The sequence below is a fragment of the Homarus americanus genome, unplaced genomic scaffold, assembly GCF_018991925.1.
Source record: "Homarus americanus isolate GMGI-L3 unplaced genomic scaffold, GMGI_Hamer_2.0 scaffold24260, whole genome shotgun sequence".
Classification (NCBI taxonomy): domain Eukaryota; kingdom Metazoa; phylum Arthropoda; class Malacostraca; order Decapoda; family Nephropidae; genus Homarus; species Homarus americanus.
This window is the reverse complement of record NW_024721079.1, coordinates 2,569,590-2,589,823: the sequence shown is the minus strand read 5'-3', so window position 1 is coordinate 2,589,823 and position 20,234 is coordinate 2,569,590. Positions and strand designations below refer to the sequence as shown.

At 38.3% G+C, this 20,234-nt stretch overlaps 1 protein-coding gene across 1 annotated transcript; it reads left to right on the top strand.

Annotated features, from left to right (window-relative positions):
• The first annotated feature begins 250 nt into the window (after positions 1-250).
• Positions 251-11,364, top strand: LOC121861433 (elongation of very long chain fatty acids protein-like). The gene is made up of 9 exons (XM_042359156.1): positions 251-735; positions 1,834-2,066; positions 4,790-5,085; positions 6,431-6,511; positions 7,090-7,146; positions 8,103-8,208; positions 9,082-9,254; positions 9,396-9,509; positions 10,474-11,364. The coding sequence occupies exons 2-9, from the start codon at positions 1,835-1,837 to the stop codon at positions 10,597-10,599; spliced, it is 1,185 nt and encodes a 394-aa protein (XP_042215090.1). The 5' UTR covers positions 251-735; position 1,834; the 3' UTR covers positions 10,600-11,364.
• Positions 11,365-20,234: the final 8,870 nt, after the last annotated feature.

Here is a 20,234-nt window from a genome sequence, read left to right as displayed (position 1 = left end):
GGAGAAGAAGACGAAGAAAGGAAGATGATGAAGAAGAAAATTAGCATTAATAATGATAACAATAGTATTTTTCTTACTTCTTTTTTATTTTATCCTAACCTTAATAGTCGATAAATTCATCCATAAAAAAGCTTATGTCAAGATTCGTTTCAGTTATCCTTGCTCGGTGAAAAATATTCTTCTCAGTCTTATACGGTTTGGCAACCGAGAGAAGCATGCGAGCTCAGGTATATATTCGTCAGGTGGAGGGTCAACGGGTATTGTTGCTTGCCTGCACGCTGGAGTGAAGTTATTGTATATACATATATATCTAAAAACACTGCGCTTAAAGTGTTGAAAGGATGTTACATATGTGTCGTTGATGAACACTTGAAATCTCTGTTTAACTCATACGTACTGTACTTCTTCAGCGGGACATTAATACCAAGACGGGAGTAAAAGTTGTTTATTTATACAAAACAAGCGTCACTCGGTGTGGTCTCTCTTGCTTTGTTGTGTAACAGAGTGAATTCTCTACGAAGGCCGTCTTAAGGACAGGTATTGTCACCGTTCCCTCATACGGAGAGGGAACCTGGGCACTGACACAGTCTTAGCTATCGTCAAGTTCGGGATATCATAGACAGTTCGGTCTGTCATATGGTATCCCTCCCCAAGAAAACTATCAGCTGAGTGATCCAGTAGAACCGTCGGATTAGTTCCCCTTTACAAGGAAAACGTGCGTGTGTAGCCGGAAAGGTAAGTAGCATTTAATTATGGTTATGGATAGCCTGATCACGTGACTAAGGTGATTATAATGATATACTAAGGTGATGTACAGGTAAAGAGCTGTGTCTTCGATTCCAAAACTTGGGTGGCAAAGGCAGAGTTATGAGTCAGTAATCTTGTTATGGGATGCGGGGAATTTGGTTAAGCTTACCTTTAAAACTTTGGCAAGGAAAATGTGTAGAAAAGGTGCATCACTTTGTTACTATCATTTTTCTTTATTAAATATTCGTTGATATGTTCGTTTTAATGAAAATAATATAAATATGGTGAGAGTAAGAACACGAAAGAGAACTCAAGAAAATCCTGTTCTTCATCTCGACAGGAATTATGGCGTTTCATCTCTGTCGATCACACCTTAAAGCATTTCATACAGCAGATGATACGAACCGATTAAACGAAACCTATATAAATCTAATCCAACATATTGAATAAGGCTGGATTAGTCAGTGTCATATCCCACGGGGAGAGTTCTAGTCCTATAAGAATATAAGAATGGAGGAAACTACAGCGGGCCTATTGGCCCATACTGGGCAGTTCCGTTTACACCCAACCCCTATCGCTCATATATCCATCCAACCTATGTTTGAAGCTATCCAACTTATTCGAGTTAATGATGATATTTGGTAACTTGTTCCACTCATCCACTACTTTATTTCCAAACCAATGTTTACCTATCTCGCGCCTAAATTTAAATTGGTAGCCTCCAACACGACCAAACACACTAATTGCTGCCTTTCGTATGAACACCTAAACCTGATTTGCGTGAGATTATTCTGGGTTTTTTTTCCTCGCAAGTTATGTCTGTTGGGTTATAGTCTTACGAATAGTTCCTTGTGTATGTAAGTTAGCTGAAGTGAATCATAATGGCTATTCATTTTCTATTAATGTTACTCAACGGAATGAATAATTTATATTATATCTGATCTTTTTATTTATGTGATATATGCAGTACAAATTTTCCTGGTGTGTGTTTCTAAATGTATACTGTATAAGAGAGGGGGTGAGTTTATAATAAATTACAAACTTATGTAAATCATGGAAATTAATTTTTTTGTTCTTGGTTCTCAGGATGACTCCAAAACCATTAACCGAGAAAACGAGTCCCCGAGATCTTAACTCATGCCAGGGGAACCTCACGCCCCTCATCATGAACCAGAAACACGACCCCGACAACGAACCAGACTCCAGGCGTCGCCAAGACCACTACATTGACCACAAGGTACACCACAGTGACCACAAACACCAAGATAAAGACCTAAAACCCCTGAAGGACCATAACTCGACACCCTCAGAGGATGCAGGTAAGGGATCGGTTTACATCACGAATATTACAGACAAGCAAACAATAATTAAACATCTGTAACCCCTGTAATGAATATATTACCTTATAGAAATAACCGTTTAATCTTCTGTCTTTTATGTAGAATATTATATATTTACCTAAGTCGAGGATGTGGAAAAATAATGTGAAGAATAATCCTTCGTCCACTTGACAGTCAACACACGTGATAAGATAAACGCGGCAGACATAGTAAACAGTCAGAAACAATGTAAACCAAGGCATGTAAAAACCCTACTTGCCTTGTATCGCTGCATTTGAAAACACGTCAAGAGTCGCTACTATAATTTCAAAGCTGTATCCTGGTCATATATTTCAAATAATGTCACCTTTGTCTAGTATGACTTGTTATTATGTTTTTGAGGAACAAAAACAAAATTTGAATTCCGATCAACTTACAGCTAGCTAGAGATGCCTAACCTAGATTAGGTAGTACCTGTATCACTTCTTAACTGAGGTGTTGAAATGTTTGTTTTGGCTACATTGTTCGAAGTCACTTTATCCTAAATTGGTCGCCACATCTTGGTCAGTGTTACGTGCGTGCTTAAGGTTCTGTACTTTGTTTTTTGTTTAAGGTTTGTGAGGGAGAGACACGAGACAGCTGCACGTGTGGTATTTTGGCACTTTGCTTATTCTGCGAGCTAAATGTTCGACTTCAGATTGTCTGCCGTGATACCAGGTGCGCTTGAGGCACTTTATGAACGCGTCTGTGCAGATATAAACAAAAGAAAACATAATATTGGTATACAGAGATAAGAAGACACTTGGTAAATAAATTGTACGTCTAATCTTATAATAAGACTTTCTGGTTTTCCAAGTTAGCACCTGCGTAAGGAATGAAAGGCTCTGCGTCCACCCCCTCACTGTAACGCCTTGACCCTAACGGATCCTGGCTCTCCTGTTCGCCTTGGTGTCCAGACCTTTTATCTCCCACGTCCCAAACAATTTATCCCAGGAAGAGTCTCCTCCACTCAGTACGAACTAATGATGTTCCCATAAGCCAAGTTTTTGAGATAATCTATACTGGGAAAGGCGATAAGATAATTTAAAAACTTATTGTTATGATATTGAACTACTGTATTACTGTGCAGAGAGACTGTTAACGTCGCGAGGAATACAAGATGCGAGGGAGGAGAATGTCCTTACAGTGGTGTGTTAACTACCAATGCTTAGCCATAATACACGACAGTTGGCAGAAAGAATTTGTTGCCATCACACAGCACTCATTCAGTAGTCGAGACTACAAGACGTGTGTGTAATAAAAATAAACATGAAATAAAAATAAAGATAAAAATATAAATAAAGATAAAATAATAATAATAATAATAATAATAATTAATAATAATAATAATAATAACATGGCAGCCAAAAGGCTGAAAATATACAGTTACACAATTGGCAAATGGGTCACTTGACTGGCAAATAATATACAAGTAACATAAGTGGTACAAATATGATATATTGTATAATATCAAGGAGGGTAATTCAACAGGGAATTTCAGCAAAGTAACAATACAAAAGTAAGGTGTTTGTGTCACTTGTGTCACGACCAAATAGAGAGCTGTCCTTGATACTGTTGCCAAGGCGCGTCAGTCGTGGTAGCTTGTACGAGCCACTTCCTGCACAACGGCGGCCTCTGGCATTGAAATTCTGGAATATGGTTCTGCTCCTTCACCACGATTCAGAATTATTAGCTCATCAGAATAAAACTGGTGTTTATGTTAACATACTTCCTAGTGAACAGTACAGTAGCTGCACCAAATTATTTCTATAATCCATATCCACGTGTCGACTCCTCTGTGGCCTATGACACTCAGTAAGAACCACAGAAACGTGTAAACAAAGATAATAATCAAATTTCACTGGCAGGTTAATGACTGCCCTGTGTCCAAGGCAGACATGACGAGAGTACTGAAGTATCACATTGCCGACGTGTTGGTCTCATAGGTCTGACGGCTCGTTAGGAATAGTAAGGATACAACACATTGTGACTAATATGGGTAAACAAGGTGGCAACGTGGCCAGCACTGCACTCGGCCGCTTCGTTTCCCCAACTGTTACGCACCATCACTGTACTATCCCTAAGTATTTAATATTTACTGAGATATTTATTACTATTTTCACTTGAAGTATACATTTAAAGTTTTTATTATTTATTATTATTTATAATCTACATTTATTAATCAGCCCGGAAGTAATATTGAACAGCAGCAATTCACGTATTGATATCCCTGTTAACCAGAGTGACTTCATTTATATGGATCAAGGAATTGTTTCAGCACTAAGACCCAACAGAACAAAAGTTAAAGCAATTCACGTGCATGACGAAAAAACGGTAGCGATTGGGGACAACGAGCCACGTTTTTTAACAGACGATAACTATTGACAAGATATTTAACAAACGCGAGAAATGATATAATATAACTTATATGTTTACACCCATAATATTATATTTTTGGAATAGGTGATTATTTTTAGTAAACCGTCAACTAGATTTATTTGGTTATGGGATCTAAAGCATTATTGTGAATGGTTTTGAGGACACGCAACAATTAGTATTTATTACGAGTCTTATTCTACTGGTTACTGCAGAGACAAATGGTTATCTCACAATTTAGTAATCCATTATTATTCATTTCAATTTTATACTATTATTACTTTTACAATGACAATATTTTCTTTCAGACAATGAGAATAAACTATGGTCCAACGGGTGTGGTGCAGCCCTTGCTATTCTGTTCCTCTACCTGTATGGCAACGTGTTAGTGATGGACCAGATGCCTGTAGACCCTCGCGTTCAGTCTTGGTATTTCGTAACATCACCCACTCCCATCCTGTTGATCTCGCTCGCCTATATCGCTGGGGTCACATGGGCCGGGCCGAGGTTAATGCGTCACAGGCAGCCAATCAAAAACCTTAAATCAGTCATGATAATTTATAATGCCTTCCAGGTCATCTTCTCCACCTATCTTTTTTATGAGGTAAGTATTCCACCCCACTCCCTTCTTCTCTCTCTAAATTGATCTGACTGTCTCTCCCTCTGTCCTTATATCTTCCTGTAAGTTAGAACTCACTCACACTTAAGAGATGCAAAGGTAAAAGTCGTGTTCTGGAGGGAGTGAAAGGTGCAGCAAACCGCGCCCAACTGTGTAGTACCGTGCATGACTTGTGTCTTAACAACTGACCTGCTCTTGGGAAATGCACAAAACCTATTGTGTTGGTAATTATGCTTTAGAACCGAGGAACATATTAGAATCTAAATACACACACACACACACACACACACATACTGTACATATATATATATATATATATATATATATATATATATATATATATATATATATATATATATATATATATATATATATATATATATATATATATATATATTCACACAAGGAACAGATTATAACCTATAGCCATAATTATACTATCGTTTACACTTCCACTACACTATCATCTACCCAAAATCATAACTTCTAGGTGGGAGCTCGGCCCCTGGTTGGGTCTTTTAAATAGAGGGTTATACTTTAGCTGAGTATGTCAACACTTCCGGCAGATTAGAACCCAAAAAAATGTCGAGGAAACAAGTTACCTTACAAATCCAGTTTTTGCTTTATTCAGTTACATAAATGTTATACCATCAGGAGGTCACCGTGTTACCAGACCACTGTGGCAGCAGGGAGGAATTGAGACTTCCTGAATACTGTATATGGATGCCAGTTAACATAGAAGAAGTATCTTTACGAAATTTTAGGAAGAATATGGACCAGTAGCCTCGCCTCTACCAGTTAGAAAAACTTGCACTCTGTATCAGCGCTTCGCCTCCATGCAGCCTCAAGTCAAGGCCGCTGACATTCTGTTCCTCATTCAGCTGTCCTCATCCATTTTGTTCCTCGTCCAGCTATTCTAGAGACGCAAAACACTACACAGTTCTATGATCCGATACGAAAAGGTTAACGGTAAATGCGAGTGTCTAATGATTACGATTGAACCTTTTAGTTCTATTCGCTTATTATCTTTCAGTAACTGTCAACATTTAAAGCAGCTTGTGAAAGTACGAGCTCTAAAAAAAGATGCGACTTAACGGGAAGATAAATTTGTTGCCAATTATTTTCATTCACAGTAATATATTCCCCTGCAAGAAGTTATACATTTTCCTTGTGCTGCAAATTCCTCATAGTATGTATATTTTGTATTCTTTGGGGACTAAATAAAATAATGGACAATTGACAGGAAATTCAGCAACAAGAGAAGGCCGGCCAGATGTATTTGTTATGACAGAATGGTTGTTTATCTTGGCTTCTGTTTTGTTCTCTGCAGGCTGGCATGGCCGGATGGTTCGGCTCTTACTCCTTCTTGTGTCAACCATGTGACTTCTCTGACAGCCCATCAGCAGTTAGGGTAAGACACTGTTCTGCATAGTCCACATTTTCACCGGAATATATCTGGAAGTTCACCAACTGTAATATAATTTGTTTACTTTTACTAAAGAATTGTTGATATTTTTGACTTGTACGATCTTCACCCACCTTGGGAATTTTGACTTTGATTCTAATTCAATCAAAGAATTTTGTAAATGCTTTTAAGAGACACAAATGAGTACAATGTGTAATATACGTCAGAAAGTTGACTCAGTGGCAATAGCTGCTACATGAACTAATTTATACAATTTCTAAATTATTTATTTCATCAAAGTCATCTCTGACTAAGAACTAATCTAGACAAACTTAAGTCATTGATATTATTACCTGTATTTAACTCTACTTTTATTCCTCTATATCTCCATTGATTAATACACATCTATTGTTGTGCAGCATTAAGTTCATTGTATAGAATTCTATCTAATTATTCAAATGAAAGTTGATATTATATTTTCTGTGTTTTCGTATGTTATAAAATGTTTATATCACTTCAAGTCCCAATATACTGTAGGCCTATAATTTTATAATATCGGTAAAAAAATACCCGCATTTCCACAGATGCTTCACACAGCGTATTGGTATAACTTCTCCAAGTTTGTCGACTTCCTGGACACGGTGAGTAGAAAATACTTCACTCACTGGAAATGCATTTACACTAGAATTTCTCACTTCAAACATTTCTCATCGTAAAGCTAACACATATGAAATATTCGAGACCAAAGTGTCCAGTTACTACCTCATTGACGACGACTGATAAGATTAGTAAGTCTCCATTCCACCGCCAGTCACCACACACTTTAATACCTAAACAATTTCAAAGGAACTTAACAAATATATTCTTGTTTTGCCACATAGTAACAAATTCAACTTGAAATCTGAAAAAAATATTCAAAGAAACAACTGAAATGCAAACCCTTGAAATACAGCTTAGTGAACAGCTTAGGTAACAGTTAACAGCTTGAGTATAACAGCTTAGGAGAGAACATATATATTAGGGAATAACTTAGGTAACAGCTAAGGAAACAGTATACGAGTATAGTAAATAGCATATAGGTAACATAAGATATCCAGATATGATGAATGTTTTTGTGTGATCATAAGATAGCGAAGAAGATAACTATAAATTACAGACAGCTTAATATAAATATTCTATGCAACTAAGAATTCTTCCCCATATCCATTATTTTGTGTCCTTGGTTCAGTGATAAATCGTTTGAAAAATATTTGATATAAGATGATTTTTTTTTCTTGCTTAAATTTTGGGTTTATGTAGTATGGTTTAATAAACAATTATTTTCTTGTTTAGAATCTCCCAAAACTTTGTAGCATTTTTTTTTTTTAGTTATATGATTTGAAATTAATCTACCTCTTAAAACTTTGTAGCATTTTTTTTTTAGTTATATGATTTGAAATTAATCTACCTCTTATATTTTGCCTTTGCTTCTTTCTAGTCCTACAATTCAATACTAAAATATCTCAAATATAGTCTATCACCAGCGAAAATGCCTTACTTCCACTGCAATATGTAAAGAAAAGCAACCTACAGTGACTATATTATTGAATATTACCAGGTGTTCTTCGTGCTTAACAAGAAGTACAGCCACATCTCCTTGCTGCACGTCAGTCACCACGCCCTCATGCCCCTGGGGGTGTGGTACGGGGTGCGCCACGAACCAGGTGAGTCTGTCTATGATCATCACTCAACCTGTCATTGTGATCTCTCTATTAATGCGATGTTTTAGGTTTCTTTTCCTGTGTTCTTCTTCTACTACCCCGCAGGTGTAGGAGTGTCTCGACCCATTTCTATTTGTTTGCCTTAAGGATCTAGACCCCTCTGGACAGGCGTAATGAAATCCTCTGACGTGTTTTTGTTTGATGCCAAATATCACGGCTGAGTAGATGACTGTGGTGGTCCTCATATCTGTCTATTTCAGGTTTATTCTGTATTGTTATAGGTAGGTATGGGTGTGAGGGGGCCTCATACACGTCCCCCTTAATATTTTGAGAAGGGTATGGAAGAGGTGGTACTCATAATTGTTTGTTTCATTGGCCCTATAATGTCAAGCAGGTGGTTACCACTTCCAGAGCTGGTGAGATAGGTCTACCTGGCATTTTTAATTGTTTACATTTGTGGCATTATTAACCAATTGAGTCAGTGTGTGGTGATCATGCAGTCTACCAGTGCTATATGGTAAGGATAAGGGATCTTCAGACTTGTATATCTTTAATAAACCTTTCTCTTCTAAGTCAGGCAAGTGTGAGTTTTTCTCTTGTCTATTATTAATATTTTTCTTTATTTTCCATCATGATCTCGTTCAAAGGTTGACGCGTATAGTAAATTAATACAGGATGATGCAGTTAACGGCTTTGCATAATTGACCATTCCTTGTGTTCTTTGTCTAGTAAATTTTTCAGTATATCGTAAGCAAGTTATAATAACACTCAAGCTCCCATGTTAGTCACTCCCAACTGCATCAACGATACCAACTTCATCTGCTTTAACAGGATAATTCCGTCTATTTCTGATCATATTAATTGGTGTGTGTACAGGAGGCCAGACAACATTCTTCGGGTTTCTTAACACCTTTGTCCACATCGTGATGTACCTGTACTACCTGCTGGCGGCCCTGGGTCCCCGCGTCCGCCCGTTCCTCTGGTGGAAGAAGTACCTCACCAGCCTCCAGATGGTACAGTTCGTCGCAATGTTCCTCCACGCCGCCCTGGTAAGCTCCATATTATCAACAGTAACTAATGGACGTCGTTATAATGCCTATGGTTAAAGTACCCCATGAAGATAGTAACCTAACCAATCCTTAGTGGTTTAAACAGGAACACAGGTAAATAAAAACGTCTCATGCCCACAGACGATCGTCACTGGGTGTCCGGTAGGCATACAGCTGATGAAGTTAGTGTTTGGCCTGGCCGTCATCTTCCTCATTCTCTTTACTGACTTCTACATCAAGGCGTACAGGGATAAGGTGAGGCATTCTTAAACAATGGACAGTTCTCCAGTAATGTGTAATATCATAACTATAATTTCATGTATGTATGTATGTATGTATGTATGTATGTATGTATGTATGTATGTATGTATGCATGTATGTATGTATGTATGTATGTATGTATGTATGTATTGAACCTTGGGTTGCACCTTCAGCCTAGTAGAATTCTAAGGTACTCAGTTCGTTGAAAGCCCTCACACACACACACACACACACACACACACACACACACCTGTCTCTACATGATAATCAGTGAGTTACTTGACTTTGCCCGGGTGGAGGGACATGCTATAGTGTACGACCATCCCCTTAGTTACCCGTACTTTCTTACCAAAATTTAGACCTGTATTTTCGAAACTAGAAACGTATAAGGAACACACACACACACACACACACACACACACACACACACACACACACACACACACTGACCCTTCAATTGATGCTGAATGTTTAATTCGATGCCACTACTATATTACATGGTGACATATGTATTTATAGTAATATGTATCAGTGTTTGAAGTACCATATTTTCCAAGAATCCCCCGACTTATTCGTCAGTTTTCTTCTAATCGAAATATCTTGTACTTTGCTGTGTCATGCACCCATCGCTAATTTGGGGAGTCTGCGCTGAACATTGATAAGCTGTAGTTCTCTTTTACCGTACTCCACACTATTCCCGCGGCACTCATTTATGATATTCCTCTATACTTTTGACAGAACATTGAATCTCTTTCTTATTAGAGATGTAGCAATTCTTCGCAACATGTTTTAGCAACAATGTAATGATGACAATTTTCTACTTGCTATTTCATTTTTGTGTCATCTGACTCTTTAATTGTTCTAGTATTGGAAGACAAGATGGCCCGGGCGATTTATTAGTTATCTCTAGTATATTATTTGTGTCTCACATCCTCTCACACTTCCTTTGTTTCCACAGATGAGAGGAACCATCACCTGTGTCCCCAAGCTCTCGAGTATTTACAATCAGGAACAAAATGGACAGATAAATGGAAAGGCAGTTGACGCAGTTTATAAAAAGTCATTTAGTCACAAGTTTGAGTGACGTCGAGGAGCAGTCCCTGAGGAGCCGCCTGGACCCGCACTAAGAAATGAGTGTTTGTTCGATAAAACACAGACTTGACAAAAAACAAAACCAAACACCAAACGAGTCATAACTGTACAGCCGAGAATGTTTAGAAGAAATTGAGTAGATATTACGCTAGATGGATCTGACTCAATAAATTTGATTGAATTTGTTAGGCGAAGGGATTGTGATCATGGTGTTCAGATTAGGACAGCTAAAATGGTTGAGCTCATTATATCAATTAAATTTATCGGACTGGTATTTTCATACTAAGCATACTTAAGAAAAATGTCTGACATGTTTAAATAAGACTAACACATTTTCTGTAAATATTATACTTAAACTCTCCTGTGATAAGCTACTGTTGCAATTTTGTGTTCTTTGGCTGAACTGATAAAGACACACTCGCCGGCATCTAACATAAGCATGTAAGGCATTATAGATCGGGAGACGAGTTTCTCCCACCTGTTCAACTTTGATACTATGGACATGCTGTCGTTACACGCTGGAAGCTAATAATTTACCTAGAATAGGATTATTCATAAAATTGTATTAACATTTTTATGTCTATATAATATCTATTTTACAAGTCTTACTTGATATACTTCTGAATGAAGAAACGGTATTAAGTTTTCATTTAACCATAAACTGTATTTATAACAAAAAGTTTATAATAAAAGTGCATATTATACTAAGATGCATGTTAATAAATGAAGTATAACGAAAATAAAGTATCTTCAATCACATAAGGTCTTAATTCCACATAATAGGATTTATAGCAATGTTGTCGTCAAGTGTCTAAGCAAATATTTACACCTACAGTCTCCTTCACAAGTGCGTTTACAGGGCTCGCCAGGTTTTGTGCAGTGTGGCAGCGCTCTGTTTGTTTACATTCGAAAGAAGGAAACTCGTATTAGTAAACATGCTATGGAATCAAAGTAAAACAATATTAAAAAAATATCTCAACGTGATGATTTGTGGAATGTCTATATGAAGAGCCACTGTAAACACACTAGTGAAGGGAACTGTATTGTCAACTTTATCAGAATGTATCCCACATGTTTCCACAATCATCTGTGTTGATTTATTTCTATCCACTGAGTACTGTACATCCAGTTCCTATCATGCGTCCAGTGGCGAAGACGATAAAGGCAAGAAGAGCTGACAAAGGCATGAGAGGATTGTTTCCAGTAGAGTCCTTATACCAGCAGCATCTGGTGTTCTTAGGACCAGGCGGTCACCTACCCAGGTACTAACCAAACACAACGTTATTTAACTTCTGTATATTTTTGCTTATTAAGGCATAAGACTAATAAATTCTAAATTGAAGGATGTAATAGATTTAAATTAGTCTGCCTTTGAATACACATTTTTTGTAGATATACGAAAATGTGTCTGGGGGTCTATCTAAAACGACTTACACCACTATAGCACTACCGGTTTTAATATTTTTTACTCTATCCTCCTCGCTACTGATCGGCGTTTTAACCTCTTGGACGACTGGTCTCATCTTTATTACGCACTGTTAGCAAATGATGGGAATGTACTTGCTCCAGAATGTATCTGTAGCTGCGTCATTGTTGGTCAAGTCTGGTCCTGAATGACCTAACACTCGTTGCCATCATAATGCTGTCTGGAAAATTATTTCAAGAGTTCAAAATTCTCATCCCCCCAAAAAAAACAAAATTACCATGACAATATTCCGAACTTGTGGCTTCTTCAACCTGAGGCTGTGACCTCTGGTTGGACGGGCTAGCTCTAGTTCTAGGTATGATCACTCGACTGAGTAATGTCCTCTGAGTGCTTATACGATTTCTATTAAGTCACCCTTTGGCTGTCTAGTATAAGCTAAGCAACTGCAGGTGTTCTTATATATCTGGGTTCCTGAGGCGTCGGAGTGCAAACAGTACTGTTAAAAAGTATAAACACCATCACTTTTGAGGAGCGTTATTGGGGGACGGACCATCTAGCGACGTGAACTTCCTTCCTATAAGACCTACAAGACCAATAAGACCTATTTGATTAATTTTCCTTCTCACAATATTCAGAGAACTTCAGTACGTTGTCCTTTTCACCTTTGGTCTCAGTTACTGTTGCTTCTTCGTCACATGGCATCACGAAAATTGTGACCAAGTCCCAGGTTGCTGATCTGACTTTCTGCCTCATTTACACACAATTGCAGGGTCTCAATTGTTTCTTACTATTGACAACACAACATACATATATTGTTCCTCACTTTTGATTTTTTTCATTTTGTATTTCTTTGTGGTTCTTTTATTATTATTATTATTATTATTATTATTATTATTATTATTATTATTATTATTATTATTATTATTATTATTATTATTATTATTATTATTATTATTATTATTATTATTATCATTACATTTTCGCCCCCCAGGCCCCGATGTGGGTCAGTGACCTGTGCCTGGGTGGGCTAATTCCCGTAAAAACAAAAAAAACAAAAAAAAACACACAACTACGACACTTGAATGGGGCATGATGACGTCATCCTCGTATATACAGCACCAACAGGTTCTCAAATATAGGCAGATATAACTATATATTCCACAGTAAACTCAGTAAAATTATATTTAGATTTCACTTGAAAATCATTAGCAATCCTTGACATGATAACACAGTGTATTCCCTTATCAATTAACTGTAATGGAATCCGATAAACCACTCTGCTAAAATTACTTGAAGGTTGTCTGAATAATGTTCTTAACGCGAGGATAGAATACATTAAGCAAAGGACTTGGAAATAACTCGATGTCTAGGCAGTTTCTGAAATCACGAGTCAGAACAAACAAGCAACATTGTCTGATATTATTGTTGCATGTTGTTGAGACAATTATGAAGTTAAGGAGAGAACACAGTGAAGGAACAGTCTAAAATAAACAATATGTTAGATGTTGTCTACAACCCTCACCTGACGACAACAGGCAAGAAGCAGACGTTGATATCAGTTGTTTTCGTTGTAAAGGAGAAAATACTATGTGGAGAATGAAGGTGATAACACGAGAGATTCCCCAGAGGGTGAGATGCGCCGAGAATATAGGAGGAGAGGGACGCTGGCTGGTCATTACTTGAGTCTCACTTGGAATTTTTGATAAAGACCAGATCCTGGAGCGTTCCTTCCTGGCTGCTGCTATACGTATACTTATAAGTATTTACTTATCTACATCCACGTTGCAACAACTAGGAACACCAAAGGATGGTTGCAACTCCTACAATATCATGAAAAACAGGAGCGGCTCAGTTGTTTGACTTAACCTTTCCGGGTTTTTTTGCTTTTCTCTCTCGTGAAATAAACAAACTTGTCCCACGTCGTTGTAGTCTGAATAATTCTGTCGTTTTATTTCTTCTTGTAGGTTGTCAGGAAACTGTCAGTTGCCTTTTGTCGTATTTTGTCATGACACTGTTGTACCGTCCTGCTTCTGCTGATTGTCAGGACACTGCTGTACCGTCCTTCTCCCACTGACTGCCAGGGCACTGTTTTACCGTCCTGCTCCCACTGACTGCTAGGACACTGCTGTACCGTCATGTTCCCACTAACTGTCAGGACACTACTGTACCGTCCTGCTCTCACTGACTGTCAGGACACTGCTGTACCCAAAGTTTTCTTCTTACAATATTAAAATGGCTTATATCCCAACTCAGCCTCAGAAACGAAGGTGATCTTTTTATCAACTGTTTAACATAACCCGGATGTTGTCATTGAACAACAAATACAGTTTATAGTGAAGTGCGTTGAAATGGTATTGTGAAAAGATGATTTTAAATGGATTAAAAGGAAAATAAATTGCTGCTAATGTATGAAGCTTTGTCATATTTCTATAATAATTCATTTTGAAGTGAAATCATTCTATGTCAACTTTCAGCCTCTGATTATATAAATGACAACTCGTCCTTCATGAATTTATTAACTGATTTACTTGTTTAAGTGTATTTTATTAAGTTACACAGTTGTTGGACCCGTTCTCAGTTAACCAGGTGCTGTCTGTGACAATCATTTGTGATATAATTTCTACAATGTATTTTCCTGTGTTAGCAGAGCTGCCGCTGTACACGTTGTAGCTCTGATGCTTCCCTGGCGGTTCATCCTAACTGTACTGTAGTTAAAAGAAACACGAGACCAACAGAGATTTTTGTTCACGGGGGAAAAACGTTGACTGCAGAGAAAACAGTGAAAATAGTAGTCAGAGGAGAAAGCGTTTCACTGGCGAGCAATTGGCAAGACTACTACTACTACCACCACCACCTCACCACCACACTGGCGAGCAGCAAGGCAAGACTACCACTGCTACCTTACCACCACAAGTCTCGTGAAACACTGAATTCGTATTTACTTCTGACGCTTATAATTGTTCCTTAAAGAAACAATTTGTTTTTAGTGGTCTACCGTTGAGAAAAACAACTGAAAAAATGCAACCCAGGTCACTGACTGACATCCGACACTCCTTCCAGGGTCATGCTGGTTCCCCTTACTTTAATTATATACTCGCTGTTCACCTCCGCATCTCTCACTCGGACAAGCTACAGTACACAGGAATATTATTGTTACTCGTAGATCACATGAATAAGCACGAATTAGATTACACTTATCTTAACTATATTAGGTAGCAGACCATAATACATCCACACCAGTTTATACCCGGGTATATTCTGACGTGCGCCATTTGATAGCAGGGGTATAAAATGGCTAGAGGGCATAATAACTGGCAGATTAAACCGGGCGTCCTTGGATGTGTGCCATGCATTGTTACCTCACACAGTGTAGTGCCCCGCCATACGAGAACATCACTAAAAAGTAACCGGCAAAATGACGTCGAAATTATTATAGAACAGTATTATTTTTTATTAGATGCATTTATATTTCTCATCAGGAAATAAATATGTTGTAATTACCTATGGTCCTTTGAGAAACCAGGTCTTGCATCCCAGCACACACACACACGCGCGCGCACACACACACACACACACACACACACACACACACACACACACACATACACACTTTTCGTCCCTGAGATTCCAGGAGTGAGAGAGATTGTGTTAATTACTTGAGGTTGTGAGAAAACTTGTGAAGTCAACAGGGGGATATTACTACCGTCACCACACACCTGACACTGCCCCCACCACACACCTGACACTGCCTCACCACACTCCTGACATTGCCTCACCACTCACCTGACACTGCCCCACCACACATCTGACACTGCCTCACCACACACCTGATACTGCCCCACCACACTCCTGACACTGCCTCACCACACACCTGACACTGCCCCACCACCAAACACCTGACACCCCACCACCACACACCTGACACTATCCCTTTGTTTACATCCTGTTAACATGATTCAACACTTTATTTGCATCAACATTTTGCTTTCATACATTTCTGTGATCTAATCCTAATATAAACATCAGAGAGAGAGATAAATAGTTTTTTTATCGTTCACTTTACTATACAAAACACAATTAATAAACGAACTTAATGAAATAAGAATCAATGCAGTTGAACGAAACGATTTTTCCGTGACTTTTCTAATCTAGTTGCCAAGCCATTCTAAACAAATCACCAACGACTCTGTTATCCGGAGAAATACTAAGGTAATATTTTTCTGAAGACTGAATTTTATTTTAAGTAAATTCAGAGACGGAGATCGTTGTGTGGTGAAGGCAGGTGTAGTAACTGGAATTGTGGTAATATAATTTATCTGTTTAAATTTAATGGTCTATTTCGAGGCAGGTTTTTCGCCTGGGTGGTGGTAGTGGTTGTAACAGTTGCTGCGGTACTGATACGGGAATTTGTTGTAGTGGTGGTGGTGGTAGTTGTGGTGGTGGTGGTGGTGGTGGTGGTTGGTGAAAAACTATGGGAAAGTTTCTTTACACTATTTGCCTGTGTCTACCCAGCAGTAATTGGGGACCTGGATGTTTAGCGATTTGCGAATCGTGTTCTGGTGTAATGGTTAGCCAGTGCAGTTGGCGAGTTGTCCGAACTTCTTGGATTTTTCCTTGACACTGGGTCATGCAACTCTTTAACTTAGGGTGTGGTTGTTGTGTTGGTGACAGCTTGTACACCTTGACCTACTGACGAAGTATAATTTTTGACTCGCTTTGTTGGGTGAAAACAACTATTGTATCCTAATCATTTTTGGGCGTTTATTAACCATCATCATAAACTAAATAAATAATATACGAATTTAGTTAAAAAAAGATAAAGGTTCAATTTGATAAAGTTTGATATAAAAATAGAGAGGCGAGAAGTGGAAGGCGACACACGGGAGGTCAGTGTTCATCACAAGAAACAACAAGAGTCCATGAAAAATCTAGACTGCTTTTTTGATGACACGTTCAGAGATACACATAGGTCACATATGTAGGACCTCACCGCCGATAGAACAAAGACTTGGATAAAAAATAAATAAAAGTATTCGTTTGTTTGGTCACCAGGTGAAATAATCTGGGATGCTTAATCTTCACGTGATTCGTAATTTTATTATAAATGAATATGGAAAGATGTTGACTAAAGATGGCATTAATACAAGAAATTGACTTATTGAACTGTAACTAAATGAAGGGAAAGCCAGAGTGAGATATTGGTGTAAAGTCGAACAGAGAATGAGATAAAGTTTGATGACCTGATTCAATTCTCCTACGAAAGCTATCAGAGATCTTAGCCACAAAAGACGCAGGGTGAGGTCCTTACAATACTAACGACCTGCAGCTTGAGGGAAGAGAAGGATGTCTTATAGATGGAGAACCAGGGCAATTATCCGTATTTTCAAGGATGAATGTTGCTCTCACAAATTTATGGAGACCGTAATGGAATAAAAGTGATCTGTCGCATACTGAAGATCTACGTTCCGCTTTTCATTTCCTTCTCTCTCCCTCTTTCACAATATGTCTCTCTTTGTCTCCCGTCCTTTCTCTCTTCCTCTCTCTTTTTCTGGGTGAGACTGGCAGGAGGTGAATGTGTCGCATAATAGCTTTGTCTCTAGCTGTGTGTGAGAGCGAGAGTTACCACCTTTACTGAGGATGATTCAGGAAACTACTTACAGAAAAAGTAATTACGGGCATCGAGAAGACTAGGGGACCCTACACCAGACAGCTGCTCTTGTGGTGTGTTAATAACAAAACCTCACCGTGAATCTCTATGTCAACAATACAAGACATGTAAACGAATAGCGCGAGAGAGATGTACGTAGATTCAGAGGGAGATGTCCTGAGGAGGTGGGCGTACATCAAGGCTCACCCTAGAGCGCTGTATTATTTTTGAAGGGACTCAGTTTAATCACAGACGTTCTCATTAGGGAAGTACAAAGGCAGGCCCCTCGAGGCTCACTGTTTACAGACAACGTCGTCTCCTTCAGAACAGAACCTGAATGAAATACAGAGAAATATGGAATTTTAAGGTGAAGGCGCCCAAGATAATACTAATTAAAAGGAATGTGAAGAAGGCGGAATATTTATTCTTTGGGGAAAATCACCGTAAACAAGAGATCTTATAAATGGTAAAGAGAAACAGAATTAACTACCAAGAATCAGTTATACACATGACTAGAGGAATGAGAGAGGGTGGAGGAATTTAATACAGTACGAATAGTCCAAATGAAGAGAAGCGATGGAAGTTCTCCATGAAACTGCGGCGAGACGTGTGATGGTGTGAAGTGAGTGTTGATGAGCGGTGATGGTAGAGGTTGTGGTAGAGGTGATGGTAGAGGTCGTGGTGGAGGTTGAGCTACACAAGTTATCTGATAGATATTGAGATTCCCATTTAATATATTTTGAGTATACGATTTTCCCCAAACCATAGAGAATGTAGCATTTCACTTTATTAATATATGTCAGGTCTATACCGTTGACCTGACTGGCAAACATGGCGTTGTCCGGTGAGGTGGTCGAGTCTGTTTGGGGAATTGTAAACATTCGCTTTCGTGACGGACGGTGCACAGTACTCAACATTACTTAGAGAACAAAAAAATCGCCTTGCCAGAACCATGTAGAATTATTAAAATAATTATAAATGATAATATAAAATATCCATCAGTAGAAGCCGGGAAATCATACACGCAAGGCGAGGATAAGCAATTTATGATGACATAAATTATACCGACCTCCATTATATACTACATCAAGATCACTAAGATAGAATAATTTTATTTGGTCGGTTTGTTTTCTCTGTCTTCATGAATAATTTAAGCTGGTCTTGTTTCAGAACTGCGGCACTTTCTGTTATGCTGATTTCACTCGTCTACATTGTTCTGGTAAGCTGAATTGTTTCCTCTGTGTAATACTGTCTGTGTGAGTCTTGATGAGAAGTTGTGGACTCTGCACTTTACCTCTGCGACTTCAACAGAGAAATGCTTTATGGTGGTGGGGAGGATAGCGACCTCATTCAGACTTACATAAATTTTATAAATCTTTTAGGCTCGTGGTCATAACAGTATTACCACATCAACATAGACCCACTCCAGTTGTTTATTTTTGGCCATCACGTTCACTTATTCCTGTAATAGCCACATAACTACCCCAAATAATGACCCTAATAGTTACTTACGTCTTAACAATAGATATACACTCTTATTTTTTTTACCCTCTCGTTCATTAGTCTGCTGCAGTATTATGATCTCTGTGCATTTCATTGTCTACATTATAGCGTTAAAGCTCACTCCCTCTTCTCTGACAGATAATGGTTATGGGGTTGAAGCAGAAACTGTTCCAATGTTAATGATCTCGTCCAATTAGTCGCTGACTCAAAGTAAATCCTTGACAGAACAAATACTGGCAAAATCAATAATAGGGTCGTTAGTCCTTAATAAATTAATTAATCTAAACCAAAAGCTTTATATAAATGATACATTGTAGTGACTCCTGCAGGTAGATAGAGAAATATTTTGGAATTTATGTTATTCTATTTCTCCTATAACTTCAGTAGGAAAAGACGTCTAGCTAGAGTTTTTACCTCTTCCGTCACTACATATTGTAATGACTGCAGATGTTACTTTACATAAACACACCACGTGACACATCCCACACGCTCCGAGGTATATAGTGTATACAGTATGTGGAAGCTGGGAAGGAGAGAGAGACGCTTTACATTCGCCCCGGTCTTATTGGTGACGCTGGCTAACCATATTACCCCTTTGTTCCTGTACCTGAGAAGTGACTTTATGGCGTCAGTTCTTAAAAAGATTAAACAATTGTTGTTATAAAGTTAATTAATTAATTTACGTCAAGACAGAATAGGATTATAGTGTTGTGTGCAAAAAAAAAATCTCTCAATGTGTTTAGATATTGGTGTTGTTAGAGAGAGAGAGAGAGAGAGAGAGAGAGAGAGAGAGAGAGAGAGAGAGAGAGAGAGAGAGAGAGACTATAGGCAGATGACCGTGAACTTAATGGGTGATATAAATGGTTAGACAAACAGAAGGAAAAACAGATAGACAAAGTGACAGACCTGTAGGTAAACAAGTGCAGCACCGTGTACATCGTGGGTGAGACAGACTGACAGAAACAGTACTATTAACATCATTGGTTCTCACAAATCCAGAGACAGGTAGACTGACAGATATTAGATAGACAGATAGACACAGAGACAACAG

What these genes read in the sequence shown, in the direction of transcription:
- LOC121861433 (XM_042359156.1), top strand. Translation starts at nt 1,835, where the DNA reads ATGACTCCAAAACCATTAACCGAGAAAACGAGTCCCCGAGATCTTAAC. An exon ending in CGGGGTGCGCCACGAACCAG is followed by an intron (nt 8,209 to 9,081) that starts GTGAGTCTGTCT and finishes GTGTGTGTACAG; the next exon opens with GAGGCCAGACAACATTCTTC. An exon ending in TCAAGGCGTACAGGGATAAG is followed by an intron (nt 9,510 to 10,473) that starts GTGAGGCATTCT and finishes TTGTTTCCACAG; the next exon opens with ATGAGAGGAACCATCACCTG.